General features: G+C 41.5%; 1 protein-coding gene across 1 annotated transcript in view; it reads left to right on the top strand.

Moving 5' to 3' along the window:
* Positions 1–4564: 4564 nt before the first annotated feature.
* MAP3K12 (mitogen-activated protein kinase kinase kinase 12) overlaps positions 4565–17391 on the top strand; it is a 30005-nt gene continuing 17178 nt past the window's right edge. Inside the window, exons 1-5 of the mRNA XM_058165666.1 lie at positions 4565–5033; positions 9683–9866; positions 12577–12768; positions 13867–14025; positions 14414–14572. Coding sequence (XP_058021649.1) covers positions 4565–5033; positions 9683–9866; positions 12577–12768; positions 13867–14025; positions 14414–14572 — 1163 coding nt within the window. The remainder of the gene's footprint in view (positions 5034–9682; positions 9867–12576; positions 12769–13866; positions 14026–14413; positions 14573–17391) is intronic.

The following is a 17391-nucleotide window of genomic DNA, read 5'->3' as shown; positions in this document are numbered from 1 at the left end:
AATACTGTGGTCACTGGCGTGTAAGTAGTAAATAGTTGTAAATTGTGTGTGTGTGTGTAAAATGAGAGGTAGGATCAAGAATGAAGGTGTGTGCGTGTGCGTGTGAAAAAATGTGGATTAACTACAATGAAATAAATGTTGAGGTAATTTGAGAGCCAGTTTAGTGCAGTGGTTAAGGCATCAAGCTAAACAGCAGGAGGCCATGAGTTCAAGTGCTGTCTTAGCCATGACAATCAGCTGGGAGCCTTGGGTCAGTCATTCCCTCTCAGCCCAACCTACCTCACAGTGTTGTTGTTGTGGGGAAAATAGGAGGAGAAAGGTGTGTTTGCCACCTTGAGCTATTTGTAAAAACAATAAATGTAGCTAGATAATATAGTGAGATGGATGAGGGCTGAATTGCAAACAAGCATATGAAGGAAGAATGAATGTGGCGAAAGGATGGAGAAAAATTATGGTTGAACGGAGTTGATGAGATCCTGAAAAAGACAGAGGAGAGGAATTCAAATAACATAAAGCAAAAATGTAAGAGGAGATCTGTAGGAGAGTTTGCAAGGGTAGAAAAGCATGAAAAGATAGAATGTATGGTCTTGGAGTAATTTTTTTAAAAAAATCTCGTGCCTTTAATTTATTTAGTTTGCTATTTCTTGCTCTTTTTTGCTCTCTGCATAACATTGGTTATCTAAAAAGGAATAATGTGATGGATATGTGTATATTTATCTTTCACTTTGCCTATACTTTAACTCTTCGTAGAGTGAGCACACCTGCAGTGGAATGTACAGCTGGAGAAGCATTGGCAATAACACTATGTCTTCTCAAGCGGGAGGCAGCACATTCCTGAGAGAGGCTCCAAACAGGAGACTGTGCAGTCCTGAAATGGGTGGGGGAAGAGAGGAAAAGGTCACAATAGTCACACCCTAGAATCTCCCAGGATATACTGTGTTTCTCCGAAAATAAGACCCGGTCTTATATTAATTTTTGCTTCAAAAGACACATTAGCTTATTTTCTGGTTAGGTCTTATTTTGGGGGAAATACTGTACTAAATGCATCCATCTGGCTGACAATCTTAACTGGGGCTTATTTTGGGGGTAGGGGTTATATTACGAGCATCCTGAAAAATTATGCTAGGACTTATTTTCCGGTTGGGTCTTATTTTCGGGTATATCTCTTAGATTAGAAGGTTACAGCATTAGGAGAGCAAGCTGTCTATTTATCATCATCATCATCACATCGTATGCTAAAGCGCATTGGACTTCAGATTTACTCCACAATTTTCGATCCGCAGCTACAGCCTCCACATCCTTCCATTTAAAGCTGATGTTTTTTGGATCTTCCTGAAATGTTTGACACCAGGTTTTCCTTGGCCTTCCTCTTTTTCCTCTGACCATCTGGTGGTATCCAATTGATTGCGAGCTATTAGGTGCAATCAAAGGAAGAGCTGGACTCAATTGGATCTCACTATGTCACCTTTGGGTTTAGGCTTGACAATACCTCTGCAGGAAAAAAATAATGGATAAAAATAAGACCATAGAATTAGGGAGTGGTGAATATCCTTGCCCCTTTGCAGTCTATTCAATGGATATTTTCTGACTGGTTACATTCAGTAGTATCTCCTTTTTTCACAGCATTATGAGAGTCCTCCACTTGTGTTCTCAATATTCCAAGTATGCTGGCCATCTTTAAAGGATTGTTTACTTGGGTATGGAGCATGACTTACAAGAGAAAACAAAAAATGGGAGATAGAAACAAAGTGTTGACAGCTAATGAATTAAGGCAGTGAAAATGAGAAAAGACACCTGGGTATCCCAGAGGAGGAGACAAAATGCATGGTTGCAAATGCAAAGCTGCTTTCACCATTCACATGTCAAAGCATTGCGTTCTAATGGCTTCATGCCTGTTTTCTGCTTGAGCAGTGGGCTGGATTAGAAGACCTCCAAGGTCCTGACTAGGTGGCTCAGTGGCTAAGACACTGAGCTTGCCGATCAGAAAGGTTGGCAGTTTGGCAGTTCGAATTCCTACTACGGGTCTCCTTCGTGAGCAGGGGGTTGGCCTAGATGACATCCAAGGTCCCTTCCAACTCTGTTACTGTTAGTGTCCCTTCCAGCTCTATGCTGGTTCCGATGCACATCAACTGAAGTTACAACCACAATGTGTGGTTCAGAAACCAATTATTAAAATCTTTGTTTATGAATATTAATATTCAAAGACCTTTTATGGTTAAGTCCCAAGGCTATATATTTATAGCCAGAGGTAACATGAGCTGCTTGAAATTGGTAAAAAGAGAGGTGTAGGACTTTTTGTAGTCCTGTTCTCTACCTTCCTTTTTGCTAAAGTTGTCCTTAGATTTTCAATAGGCAACATATATACAGAATTTATAGATAATTGTATGTTTTTATATAAAATTCACAGACTCGGCACTTCTTTTTTAATATATTTTATTGATCATTTTAAAAGTTGAATAAGTAGACAAAAAGGTAGAGAAGAGGAATTGAAAGTAGGCTACATATATATATAAACTTTACAAGCATCATAGAAATTATTTCATGATGTAATATATCACTTAAAAAAAAATAAAAATAAGCATTGCGCTCTAAGAATATAAATGCCAGAAACAGTAGCCATCACAGTAGAAATCATAAAAGGTTAGAAAACCCCATAAAACTGAAATATGAAGCATTTTTGTAAAAGGAAATCCAAATTTTGGCTGTGATACAAATCTACATATAAAATTGTAATCTAGAAATCATTCCCAAAGTTAAATTCTTTGTCAGATTTACTTTTAAGTAAAAAGTTATTTTAGACACTGAAGCATATTTCTATAACCAGAATTGAGTGCTTCTTTTAATGGATATTACAATAATAACTTTCTTCTTCAATTCATGTAAGATGTTATCTATATTTTCTTCTTCACTTCTGCTTAAGGATTTCTTCCTCCAGGCACCAAAAACTTGGCTTTTGTACAACACTAGAGGCTATATTCCCGCAAAGTTTCTCACAAATCATGAGGATTTCTGTTACAGGAAACAGCAGTACAAGAAGATCTAAATGTGTGACTTTGTGCTTTTTTAAAAAAAAGATGTATTCTTTTAAATATGAAAGTCTATATATTGCTTTCCAAATATGGAAGTTTCAAGTATAAAGATTTCATGATAATCTCTTCATACTCCTTGAGGAAAGGGAGCAGCTTAAAACAATCTTAATGAATAAATACATAAACAATATAAACCTATAACAAATGAAACCACAGGGGTGCATATTCTCATTTTGTTTCATATGCACTATCCCCAAACATCATCTGCTTTTCTGAAAAATGGAAATATAACCAAGTTTGGCTAAATGCCATGACATAGCTTTGCATAATTACAAACCTGGATAAAGCAAAGATCTTGATAACTAAATTTCCATTTTAGTTGTTTGTAGTGTAAACTCTGGAGAGGAATGTACCATACATCCTCATCGCCCTTCTGACTTACAGATGCACAGTACGTCAACTTTGGAAGCCATATTAGGCCGGAAGCTTCTGTGCTGCCACTTTCTCATGTGTGGGAAAGTAGGAGGGGGGATTTAGTAGAGGGGTTGTCTTTAGACATAATAGCATTCTTCCTGTCAGTCAAGGTCAGGCCAATCCTGCATCTGGAGAAGGAGTGGTCGGAGTGCTGTCTCGAGATGGGACGGTTAGCGATTGAAGCATGTGATCAACTGAGGAGTCAGGGGATGGTTTTGGGGAGGTTTGATTTGAGGGAAAACCCGGACCTCTCAGATTCGGGTTTTCCCAAATGTGCCAGTTTACCTATCCTAGTAAATAGAATTTTGAAAGATGCTTGCGTCGGAGTTTTTACTTGGAGTTGGGGGGTTTTCTGGAATGCTGATACACTACTTGATTAGGTCTCTAATAGCTTGAAAACAAGATATAGAGGAAACATGGTTTACAGCCTTAAAGATGGAGCCCAACTAGCGTAGAGTCTCTCATCAAAACATCCCAAGGGCCAAATTCCATGTTAAATTCCAAATTATACATGTGCTTTTATTCAAAGCTGTTCACTGGTTTTTCATCACTCAGCCATTCTAATCACACATATATTTCATCTGAAAAGACACTTCCTTTTCCAGATTCTCTTGGTCGCCTCTACATGTGTACATACAGCCATTTTCAATGAAAAGGACGCAATGTCTACTCATGCCTAAAGTGTCATGAGCAACAACCCCAGAATACAGCAACCATCATCAGTACATGCCTGTTTGCTAAGGTGCTCTAATTTTAGATCATGTGGTGATGCTGCAACAGTTGTTAAGTGTGAAGGCTGGTCACATGTGACTTTTTTTCAGTTCTGTTGTAACTTCGAACATTCACCATTAAACAAATGGTTTTAAGTTGAAGGTTACCTGTAGTTCCATGTTCCAAATTCTTTTTGATATTCCATGAGTTACTTACTAATGTGAAAACTCGGCTCACAGATCCCACCATTCCTTGATTCCTGCTAGTTGTCTAATCCATGACCCTTTCCTTTTTTCTCTTTTTCTGCCTCTTAGGGACTAGCTGTACATTACTCCAAGATACGCATCATCATGGCTTGCCTGCACGAGACCCGCACCCCTTCCCCCTCCTTTGGCAGTTTCAACACTATCTTGACGGAGAATTCCCTCCGGAAGTTGGATCCAGATGCCTCGGACTGTACCCCTGAGAAGGACTTGACGCCCACACAGTGTGTGTTGCGAGATGTCTTGCCCATAGATGGGAGTGGAGGTGGAGGCGGTGGACACAGTCCCACCCCCAGCGAGGAGACCCACGAACAATTCGCCAACAGCGTGCTGCAGCTCCATGAGAATGAAGCTGGTAGTGGGGGAGGAGGCGGAGCTGGCGCAGGTGCTGGAGTTGGGAATCCTGAAGTCCGGCCCACCCGCTACCATGCTGACCAAGTACGGATCCACTGCCAGACAGGAAGTGGCTTTCTCGAAGGGCTTTTTGGTTGCCTCAAACCTGTCTGGACCATGATTGGCAAAGCATATTCCACCGAACACAAACAGCAGCAGGAAGGTGAGGAACATAGTGACCACATGGTGACCACCAGGAGCAAGAATGGGCATTATCAGTTGAAAGAATCCTACAATAGTGACTTCTGATTATAATCTATGAAGCGAATCCTATTGCTGAGAGTTGGCTCCATGATTTCCATACAGAAAGGTCTAAGTTGGTTCACAGAATCTCCAGGTAGAGCTGGGAAAGACCCTTATTTAAATCATGGAGAACTCTTTCCAGACATACATATCAGGTGTAGGGAATTTGGGGCCCCTATAGCTATCAGATTTCAGTTCTCACCAGACCAGTATACATTAGCAAACAGCAAGGATTTTTGGGAGTTTGGTTCAAAACATCTGGAGGATATAGCAGTCTGATGTGAACAATATGAGTTTAGGTGTTTGATTCACTATAAGGAATTTTCTGTATCCCTATTTTCAAGATATGTTCCCAAATGCAATTGGCAATTCAATCAGTCTTGGGGGAAATGGATTCAGTTTGGATCAAGGCTTTCTCAGGATTCAGTTTGGATCAAGGCTTTCTCCCAGAGTCAGTGATTTGTTGCATGATTCTTTTCATCCATTGCTGCCCCTCAAGAACATGGGGACCCTTGATTTTCTGATTCTATCTGTGTCAGGAATTAGTCATAAATTTAGTTTACAGACTAACTATACTTATGAGGAATGAAGCTCTATTGACTGTTCATATAATTATTAGGGGATTAGGCCAAAATAACACTCTATAAGAAGCTGTCTTTATATATTGAGTGGAAATGAATTTGATCCAAAATGCCATAATTAGAATTTGAATGAGTGCTAGCCAAATGGGCATAATTATAACTATTTTAATAGAGATATGCTTGTTGCTATGCTAGCTGCCAGTTTGTTTCTTTGAGCAATCTAGAGTATTGCCTTTGAACCCTGAATCCTGAAAACATTGGTAAAATCAACTTTGTCAATACCAAATGTTCCAGTTAACTAATGCACTGTTAGAGACTCAAAGAGAAGGATATTAGAAAATCGACCATGTGCAATTGCGAAAATCAAAAATACCTAACACTTTAATCTTACAAACAAACAAAAAAATCCTATGGAGATTTTTTTTTGCAATTTTTCCAGTCACTGGGTAATTTGAATCCCCAGTTCTTATTTCCAGACCAGAGTGGCATGGCCATTTTGCCTCTATTTTTCCAGTCAGTTGTGTTGATGGTTAAACGTTTTATGTACAATTGAGCTGATTAGATTAGATTATTACTTGCTTAGTACCGAAGTTTCTCAAAATCAGAGAAAGCCTGACGTTGCAGCTTCTAAGGAGAAGAGCAGATGAAGGGGTCATGACTCTAAAATAAAAAGCTGCAGATACCTAAAAAAAAAACCCATTATTTTCTCTTTTGAGCCAAAAAGAATATGATCATTTACAGTCTTTATTTTGCATGCCACCTCAGTCACTGAAAGTATTCTAAGCAGCTCACATGCCATGATTAAAAGCAATAGAAATAACAAGCCATACAATAATACTACATAACCTTGTATCAGGGGCATAACCAACTCCATAGGATTATACTGTCAGAGTAGACTACAAGGAACAAACCATTACACTCTGCTCCAGAACCTGCTGCAAGAGCCAAGTTTTCACAGCTTTATGAAAGCCTAACATAGTCGGCCATTCAAATCTTGAGGAAGGGGGTTGCTGTTTCATACGGTGGGTGCAATTACAAAGAAGACACAGCTCCTAGGTCCCACTGTGTCCCATAAAGTCACATTTTTATAGCTCAGATCTAGAGCACACCAACTCTGACTGTTCTTACTAGTCAGGCAGAAGCAACAAGAGAAAAGGTTCTAAAGGTAATCAGATCTTAAGTCTTGTAATGTTTTATATATGGCAATCAATGCCTTGAATTGCACCCAGAATCTTATTAAGTAGCAGAGTAGAGACATTATATTGGCAAAGTGAGGAACAACCATAACAGGTGTTCAAAGGTTGCCCTATGGAGAATGTATTGCAATAATCTGACTAGAAGGCCACTAGAGCATGAGTGACTGTGATCATAGCCTCACAAACTAGGAAAGGATGTTATTGCCACAAAAGATGGATTTCTGCAAAAGCCTTCCTAGGCCATGGCCACTATCTGCTCATTGAACGGGAGATGAGAGTCCAGGAGAGCTCTCAAATTACTTTAAAACAGCGGTCACCAACTGGTGGTCCGTGGACCACTGGTGGTCCACGAGAAAATTTTGGTGGTCTGCAGAAAAATTATTTGCATTTTTTATATTGCACTAAATCATGGGGCCTCAAATATGGCCCCTGGGACAGATACGTGCAATGAACTTTTGTATTGCTGCAGAATGTCTCCCCCTTCGGGATCTTCTTGTGCAGGTCGGAAGGAGAAGAAAATCCAACTTGGGGTCTGCTTCATCCTCCTGGTGTGGGGTTTTGGGCGAAGGCTGGAGGGAAGTGCTGCTGGTGGCGAAGAGCCAGAGGGCCTTGTTCCAGTGGGACTGCATCATGGCCTGGAACTGGCTGACCATCTCAGCCCGTTGAGCCTCCAGGCATTGCTACCTGGCCTTGCACTCCCGCAGGTTTCTCCTCTCCTTGGAAAGCCTATGCTCCCAGTCCTCAGTGAGGTGCTTCTACTGAGCCTCCTTCTCGGTCAGATCCAATTTGAACTGAGCCAGCTGTTTTGCCAACTCTTTCTCTTGGTGGCTGCTTAGCTCCAACAACTGCTTCCTGTTGGGGCCCTGTGGGCAAGCGAGGAGTGGCTGGGAGGGGGGGGGCGAGTAAAGGCTGGCAAGGCAACCCTCGACATGAGTGACATCAAGTTGACCACACCCACCCAGCCAGTCTTTAGGCAGATCATATTAGTGGTCCACGGGATTTAAAATTATGAATTTAGTGGTCCCTGAGGTCCGAAAGGTTGGGGACCCCTGCTTTAAAAGGTCTGCTTTGGGAAGTGCAACTCTATCAAAAACTAGAGATGGTAAACTTGGTGACAGCAAGGTTTTTAAAACCAGAGCCTGGAGTGGGGTGGGGGGCAGGAAAGTCTCTTTTGAAGAAGCTCAGCTCCCATACTTGGAGTAGACAGAAATGCTCTCTACTTTCTCCTGCACATCAAGAAAAGCAAATTCTCTCTTCCAAGAGACAACTGAAAAGAATCTTTCCCACCTACTTGCACAAAATGGACAGGACCAAGGAAGCTGGGAGCAATCACATCCATTTACTGATTAAGTAGAAAATTAGATACTTAAAACGTTCTTGTGTCTTTCAGAATCATAACTTCCCAATCCTGATCCTGGTTTTTCTTTAAAAAGAGGTTGGGGAGGGGAAACTTCCCCTCTTTGAAATGCCTATGCTACGATAACATTCAGCACAGTTTGGTGTTGTAGGCAAAGAAAATCCAACTCGCATAGATTCCCTGCCTTTGGAGTAGGTCTTAATAAACATCTGTTTGATCACCATTCTACCAGAAGCATCAAGAAAGGTGACTAAGAGGGGCAATTCCCCAGAGAGATCCAATCAGCCAAAATATTGGATGTGGGTTTTTCAGTTTGAACATGAATTTTCCAGCTATTTTTTTCTCAAACATACTTTAAGACGGACTACTTTCATTTTTATTCAGTGGCTTCTACTGGTAACAAATACTTCAGGGCTACCTGTCATGACTGAATGCCCTTCATATAGTTTTTCCCTCTTGAAAAAAACATGAAGGAATGCAGAATATTCTTCACACTTTGAGTTAAATCTTGAACTTGCTGCTTATTTATTTTCTTCCAGTCCCTTTTTATGGCACCCAAGATAAATGGAACCATCCCTATGAAATGCGACTGCGATGCTATAAGAAAAGCTGTGGCCAAAGGGTGTGAGCAGCAAGATGCTAGACCTGTGATGGCGAACCTATGGCACGCGTGCCAGAAGTGGCACACAGAGCCCTCTCTGTGGGCACGCGCGCTGTCACCAGCAGCTCCGGTGCGCGCATGCATGCCAGCTAGCTGATCTTCGCGTGCGCCGGAGCATCGGAAACCTCAAGATCAGCTGGCTGGTGTGCATGTGCGCACCAGCTACCTGGTCTTCGGGTTTCCGGTGCGCATGCCTGCGCGTTCCAGTTTGGGCACTTGGTGCCAAAAAGATTCACCATCCCTGTGCTAGACTGATTATTCCACCCTATCATCATTGGGAATCTTTTCTTCCCTTTTTCCAAACAAGAAGTTGCGTTACCAGAGTGCTATACTAGAGGCACTGGGAGTTGGATGGTGTGTAAAATTATATTACTGTTATTATATACACGACAGTGTGAAATCACAGCTGCCAGTTCAGTTTAGAAGGTTCTGGCCTTTCACACATCAAATTCTTCCCAAAAACCCAGCTCCTGGGATTTTGTAATGTACCTGCATAGTATATATGCAAATCCAAGCAGTGTTGTTGTTACAAATCCTCTTTATGCTAGCAAGGGCTAGAAACCTGATTGGTATTATTATTATTATTTTTAAATGCACTCTCAGCTTATTGAATGCCATGTCTTTGCAGCGTTTACATTTGTTCCTGCAATGATATGCACTACTTCGGTTATTCCTGAATGACATTAGGCAGGATTTTTTTTGCCCCGTGGATAAAAAAAACCTGCCTTCCTCTGAACAACCCACAGCTACCACTTTCTTTTCCTCTCCATGCAGACCCGTGGGAGGTACCCTTTGAAGAGATCATGGACTTGCAATGGGTAGGCAGTGGGGCGCAAGGTGCTGTCTTCCTGGGACGTTTCCATGGGGAGGAAGTTGCAGTCAAGAAGGTGCGAGACCTCAAGGAGACGGATATCAAACATTTGAGGAAACTCAAGCATCCCAACATCATCACCTTCAAGTGAGTGGGGCGGTGCTGGCAAGAGGGAGTTGGCCCTGCCTTCCTTAAGAATGAAATCTTTCTGAGCATAGTTGGACAGGGCAAATGTCTTTGCCAAACACCATAACTTACTCCTCCTCCCTCACCCATAAACACATACAGCCAGGGGTGGGCTTCAAAAAAATTTAGCAAGGGGTTCTCTGCCTGGTTGCTGGGTGGGTGTGGCCATGGTGGGCGTGGCCTAGTCAGCCTCCTGCACCAGGGCAGGGGGGGTCGTTTTTGCCATCCCCTGGCTCCGGAGGTTTTCCTCAAGCCTCTGGGACGGTGAAACGGCTCCCCAGGCTCCGGAGGCCCTCTGGAGGGCGGAAATGGCCCCGTTTCTGGCTTTCCCGAACTTCCAGTAGGCCCATTTTTCACCCTTCCCAAGCCTCTGCATGCGCCCTGCACTTACCTGCATCCAAAACGGGCCGCATGGGGACTCCTGGGAGGGGCGGAGTGGGGCGGGCATGGCCAACTAGGAATGGGATTTGGGGGTTCTCCGAACTGCACAGAATCTTAGATAGAGGTTCTCCCGAACCCCTGCGAACGCCCAGCAGCCCACCCCTGAGTACAGCAGAAGCAATCATACAACACATACAGCAATCAGCTGCGTTTCTAGCCATAGACTGTATGGAGAAAAAAAAACCCAATTTGTGCATGTCCAACTTATTTTAGTGTAGTTATGGTGAATCTTTTGGCTCTGCATGTCAAAAATTCAGAAAATACCTAACTTGGCTCTGTTGGTATGTCAATACCACCACTTTCCAAACAAAAGAGAAACAATTTTCTATCTCCCCGTCTAGGCCACCTTGAACAGTGGCACCTGGCAATAGCACCAAGGCTAGGCCTGAAGCAGAGAACTGGGCCTCGATTTCGCCCTAGTACCATCACTACCACTCAAAAAGGCTGCCTTCCCAAGATACACAAACGTTGGGGAATGGTGTGATTGTCTGCATAGCCCAGCACTGTCTAGGATCTGCCATGTACCATCTACAGATTATGGTCTTTTTCTAATGACAGGCTTCTGAAGGCTACCGGAGGCTGCTCTGGTTGCACAAGGTCTTTGCTCTTGAAATAGCTCTTCTGCAGCCTCTTCAGCCTCCAAAAACTGTGCAAAAACATGCCCTATTCAGAAGGTTAGGAGGCCATTCAAGAACATTGTCCTCTTGCACGAATTCCAGAGGGTCTGGAGGCCACGTGACAACACCCTTCATTCTTGTGCAGCTTTTGCAGACTCCAAAAATTGCACAGGGATGGGGCATGTTTCTGAGAATACGTCAAGTGTTGGTGAACACTGACATCCAAAATGTCGTGGCATGTTATCTTTGACACACACGTCATAGGCTCACCATCACTGTGATACTTCCTTTTCTGGAACCAATGCTTCCCAGTATCGGCCCTGGTTTTTCTTTAAATCAGAGTTTGTGGCTGTAGTCAGCCTCTCCTCAGTTTGTAGTTTTTCACATGGCAGGAGAAGATTATTGGATACTGAAAAGTAATCATATTAACTATAATGAACAAATGTAAACTGAATTGTAATGCTCACTGCATCACAATTAGGTTTCATTTTGGCTCTGCCACATTTCTTGGAATTGAGTGTGACCTTAGCTGATTCCCACTAGAAAGAAACAGGAAAGTAATACTATATAAAATAAGTAATGTTATTTCAAATGTTGGAATTATAATTCCCATAATTCCAATCTTCTTAGAATCAACCAGAATATTTCCAGGTATATTGGGGTATAATTCTTATATTTCCTAACTGCTAGGTGTTTCTAAGATTGTCTGTCTGCTTTTGAATGAGTGTTGATTCTTGGTGACTTCTTTAGCAAGTAGTTAGGATTCCTTTTGGATTTCAGAAGTGCCATTGCTTGCGTCCTGGGGCTGAGAGAGTGGCTGGCCCAGGGTCACCCACCTGTCTTTGTGCCTAAGGCAGAACTAGAATTCACATTCTCTCAATTTCTACATTCATTCCCCAACCACTATGCCAAATCGATTCTCCTAAGAACTGTAGTCCCAAATATCTTTGTGGTCCCCAGATATGGAATAGATAAGAGTATCTATCTAGCAATGATATTTCATATTCCAGTAGTCTATTCATATATCGATGTCAACCCTATAAGGTAGACAAAGAAACTAAGTCAGCTAAGGATGGGACTTGTGTAAGACATTTTCTCAAGTTTCTTAAGACAGATTCAAGCCCCTCTTATCTGACCATGATCTTGGTAGGGATTCTTTGTCTTGTCCTTCATGAGCATTCCCTATGCCCTCTACAATAGGTGAATGAACCATATCTACAATAGGTGAATGAATCATATTTTCAATGGTTCAATCCATAATGAAGGTTGCAGAAGGACCTCCAACTACTGTTGCAGCTGCAAAACAAAATGGTTCTGGACCATAGAATGCTGACTAATTTGGGTAATTTTCCACAAGTACCTGATAGCATTAGGGATAACTTTTGGCTTGTCTCTGAACAACAGCAGCCCTTCTCACATATTAAACATTAGGCTTTCTTGTTGGGACACAAGGCAGAAGTGAATCTTGGCTCTTTGTCTCCCCAGAAATCATCATTCCACAATAAGTCTTTGAAGAGTATGCTAAGCTTGCACTGTTATTTCTCTGTCACTGTAAAATGTCCTGCTGGTCCTTTTTAGCCCATCCTTATTCTGTCCTTTCTCACTCCTTGCAGGGGTGTCTGCACCCAGGCTCCCTGTTACTGCATCATCATGGAATTCTGTGCCCAGGGCCAACTCTATGAGGTGCTACGTGCCGGACGCAAAGTCACTCCCTCGCTATTGGTGGACTGGTCCATGGGCATCGCTGGTGGCATGAACTACCTGCACCTCCATAAGATCATCCACCGAGACCTCAAGTCACCCAAGTAAGAAGGGGAGCTAAATAGATCCAGGAGACTAACATGGTGACATGCAGGCAGTGGCAAGGAACTCAGGGTTACTGAGGGCAAATTGGTGTTTTCCTACTGAAACAAAACCTGCCATTTTTGAAAGCTCAAAATATCTCTCAAAATGTTACAGTTAAGTGGGAGGTTTAGCAGTCTGCTCTACCTCCCTGTCAGTGGTTTCATCCACAATTCTTTTTCATGCCTGTGTACAACTCAGGGCATTCACTGTTTCTGTAATGGATGCTTCTCTGATATGTTGAGAGCGGAGGCAGGGTTTTCAGAGTTTCATAAATAAGCAAACAAAACAATGCTTATCTCCAAGGAGTTTACCCTGTACGTAAATGAGACTTCAGGGAAGACAATAGTGAAGGTGACAAAAGTATAGCAAAGAATAGATGTGAACAAAACCCTTCCATAATTAAATGTGGTTGCCAAGAAGAGCATTACCCTCCCTCACCATCAGTCAAAACAATAAGATGTGGGGCAGCAGCTGCAGTGCTGTCTGTTCGGGTGAAGGAGGGCATTGTTTTCTCAGGCAGAGTTTAGAAGCCCCGCTATTTTTGCTGAGGAAACAAGAGCAGGGGCTGTAACCATATCTTGTCCTTTTTAATCATTCTTGTTTTGTGATTTCCAGGTGTTTTGTAGTCTAGGCGCAGTAGGAGGAATTTGAGAAAAACTTGGTTTAGGAATAAGACACATCAGAATTGCATGGGATTATCCAGATGTTCCAACAAAGTTGTAAATAACTGTGAGGAAAAATATGTTTTATGAGCCATTCAATAAAATATAGGTTAAAGAAGTAGATGATACCCTATATTCTTTTAAAACGCCACTACACAAATAAACAAACTTTGTGGCAAAGTTGTCTGCTACCTTCTAGGAAGATATAGCCCACAGTTTCTAAGATACAGCCCACAGGTACCATATAAATTTATTAAATTATTATTATTCCATGGAGGAGGAAAAAGTGCTTTTTCACAAAGGGGTTTATTCATATATTATCGTCCCTAACTGATGGCAGAGAGCACTTTGTCTCTTAGAAGGAGCCATGAACTCCATTTCTTTCCTTTCCCCTAGCATGCTGATCACGTATGATGATGTGGTGAAGATCTCCGACTTTGGCACCTCCAAAGAGCTTAGTGACAAGAGCACCAAGATGTCTTTTGCTGGCACCGTGGCCTGGATGGCCCCTGAAGTGATTCGGAATGAGCCTGTTTCTGAGAAGGTTGACATCTGGTGAGGGGAGCTAACCCAAAAAAGAGGCAGTGGAGAGAGTTGGGAAGGTTTGAGTGGGTGGCCAAAGCATAGGACAACCCAGTGCCTCCCCCAGATGTGTTGGGCTCTGGCTTCTGTCATCCACACAACACATACCCAAACAAAGGTGTGTTGGACCACAACTCCCACCAAGGTCTAATAATAGATCCCTATTCATGCACAGATTTACTTTATGCTCTCTAGATGTATTTGTCTATTACTCATAGTCTCACCTGTATATACTCCCAGGTAGAGATTCTGTTTGGGGAGAAAACATGGATGGAAAAGAATGTAAAAGGAGAAGCCCATTGAGAATGGTTGTTCATGCTAGAGGCTTCCTCTACTCAATTGACTTTTCTTTCCCACCTAGGTCCTTTGGGGTTGTTCTCTGGGAGTTGCTGACTGGAGAGATTCCTTACAAGGATGTGGACTCCTCAGCCATCATCTGGGGAGTGGGCAGTAATAGCCTTCACCTACCTGTGCCTACCAGTTGCCCAGATGGCTTCAAGATCCTGCTGAGACAGTGCTGGTAAGTTTCCAAGTTACATCACTTCTCAGCAACCTGGGATAAATTGTGGGAGAAAGAATTAGCCTCCAGAATTAGTCCAGGGCCAGGCCCTGCTCAACTATAGCTTGAAAGAAATGAAAATTCTAAATCCACCCTGTCTTTTTGGAAAGGAAAGGAAAGGAAAGGAAAGGAAAGGAAAGGAAAGGAAAGGAAAGGAAAGGAAAGGAAAGGAAAGGAAAGGAAAGGAAAACTACATTATGCTATGGGGGAGAGAAAAAATGGGGGGGAAGTAATCCTGTTTCATTTAAAAAAAACAGTTAAATTCAAAACTCAGGAAATAAACTTTTAAAGGAGGAAAGCACTTCTTATATAATCTATTAAGATTATATAAGCTCCAGAGAATTGAGACACAATATCCTCCAATCTTATTTATTTGCCTTGGTCCTGCAGAGATCCAGATGATACTTTTTATGTCTGTATGGAATGGCCTCCTTAACTAGGCCTAAAGACAATAAACATTGATTGAAGTCTACCTTATTCACCATTACAACCACATGGAGTACAGTATTTACCATACAGGAACATTTCGGTCAGCCTTTACATATTATTGCTGCTTTCCACATTTTGGGGAATATGTTCCATATCTGATAGCCTTCTACTGTCCTGCCTGTGATTGATGGGGATTGCAGTCTAAAATTTACAGAGAGTATTAGATTGCGAAGATTAGTATTCATGTTTTAATAGAATTTGAAGGCCCAATTAAATCTAGTAGAATGCCTGACTTTTGCCACATCTTTTCTTCCTCATGATATATAATTGGGGAAAAAAATTACAATGTGTTTTTCGGATACACTTCTCTGGCTTCTATTCATGGGGGACAGAGATGTATCAACCCAATTATGTCATATGAAACCCAAAATGTTGTATGTCTTTTTGTTATGAATTATATCTTTCCAGAAATCCCTCTCTTTACATAAGTTGAACTCATTTTTGATCTATTAGGATCAAGGTTTCCTTTCCTTTACACCTGAGCTAAAGAAACTGTGATCTTCCAGATTAGAGCTGTTCACAAATTCCTTGGGGGTATCAAGAAAATATTATTTAAAAAAAAAGACATTTACTAGCACATCTTACTGAATGAATTTAAAATAATACGCAGAGATGAACGGCATTTTGCCAGATGGTTAATGTAGATAACATATATATTTAATTTAAGCCATCTTTTCTTCAGCAATCTCCTCCAGTTTATCATACCATAACAAGATTATGGAGTAGGTTGTGTTAAGATCGAAAGCCAGTCTCAAGGTGTCAAGTTTGAGCAACACACCTCTTTCCAGAACTCACCTTGATTTATTTCTGAAGATCAGGTAGATTACACAACAGGGAAAAAAAATACTTCATAATAGAAGCTTACTCTGGAACCCAATGAGCTTCTATTCCTATTTACTACATTACAGCTAGTCCTCACTTACCAATCATTTATTTGAAGTTATGAGGGTGTTGAATATGGAGACTTAACAATCATTCCTCAGAGTTGCAACCATTGCAGTTTCTGTGGTTACTCGATCACCATTTGTGACCTTTCACAACCAGCTTCCCACAAGCAGTCAATGAGGAAGCCAGCATGAAGTCACAAGTCACAGTCATGTGATGTTGCACTTAATGACTGTGGGTGATTTATTTAATGACCGTAGCAGGAAGTGACAACTGATGTCACAAAACAGTGTTGTCATGTGATGTCTGACTCAATGACTGTGCCAATTAGTGATGGAGTTGTCAGTCTATATTGAGGTTGGTAAGTGAGGACTATCCGTACATGGAGCACTTAATGACCATACTGAGGAAAACTCATGATACAAAGTTTGATTGAGAGCAGAAAGAACATTTATTTCTGTAATGAAAGCTTTACAAACAGAATAAATAATACTCCAAGAAATAAATTATTATACTAATGCACAATATAGCAAGCTTTAATTCTACGTGCCAGTTTCTAAATTCTACACTTTACATTTTAATTTAAGTCGACACCAATATATGCATTGTCATACCCAAAATGGAGCACAGCTATAGAAATGGCAGCTGTCACATTCCTGGAAATTCTCTTTGTGTGGATATATGTCCACTAACGATTATTTGGTTATTTGCTTGCTTGCTTATTTGTTTGTTTGTTTGTTTATCACATGTATATCCTACCACAATCATAACCAGACTCTTGATGGATCACATTTAACAAAATAATAAATAACAATAACTACAGATAGTCCACGGTTTACAACAGTTTATTTAGTGACCGTTCGAAGTTACAACGGCACTGAGAAAAGTGACTTATGACCATTTTTCACACTTATGACCGTTGCAGCATCCCCATGGTCACAGTGTTCAAAATTCAGATGCTTGGCAACTGACTCAGATTTATGACAGTTGCAGTGTCCCAGGGTTACCGATTCACTTCACAAGTGTGTTAGTAACTTAACAAGGGCAGTGATTCATTTAAGAGCTGCGGCAAGAAATGTCGTAAAATGGGGCAAAACGCTTTCACTTAGCAAAAGAAATCTGGGGCTCGGCTGTGGTTGTATGTCGAGGACTACCTGTAGATAAAATGCAAAAGGCATGCAGTCAAAAATAGAAAAAATTGCATTCCAGACAGCGTCTGACATCATTATAAGTATCTTCCGGAAGAACTCCATTTTCAGCTGCTTGTGGAAAGTGACTAGAGTTGGTGCCAACTATAATAGTAAAAAACCCTTTCTTCTGAGTGTTTGCCTCGGCCAAAGAGGTTGTAGAAAAAAATGCTTTTAAAAGTAAAAAAAAAAAAAAAAGTTGGCCATGCCCACCCAGTC

The sequence above is a fragment of the Ahaetulla prasina genome, chromosome 2, assembly GCF_028640845.1.
Source record: "Ahaetulla prasina isolate Xishuangbanna chromosome 2, ASM2864084v1, whole genome shotgun sequence".
NCBI classification, from domain to species: Eukaryota; Metazoa; Chordata; class Lepidosauria; order Squamata; family Colubridae; genus Ahaetulla; species Ahaetulla prasina.
This window is presented reverse-complemented; position numbering and strand designations above follow the sequence as displayed.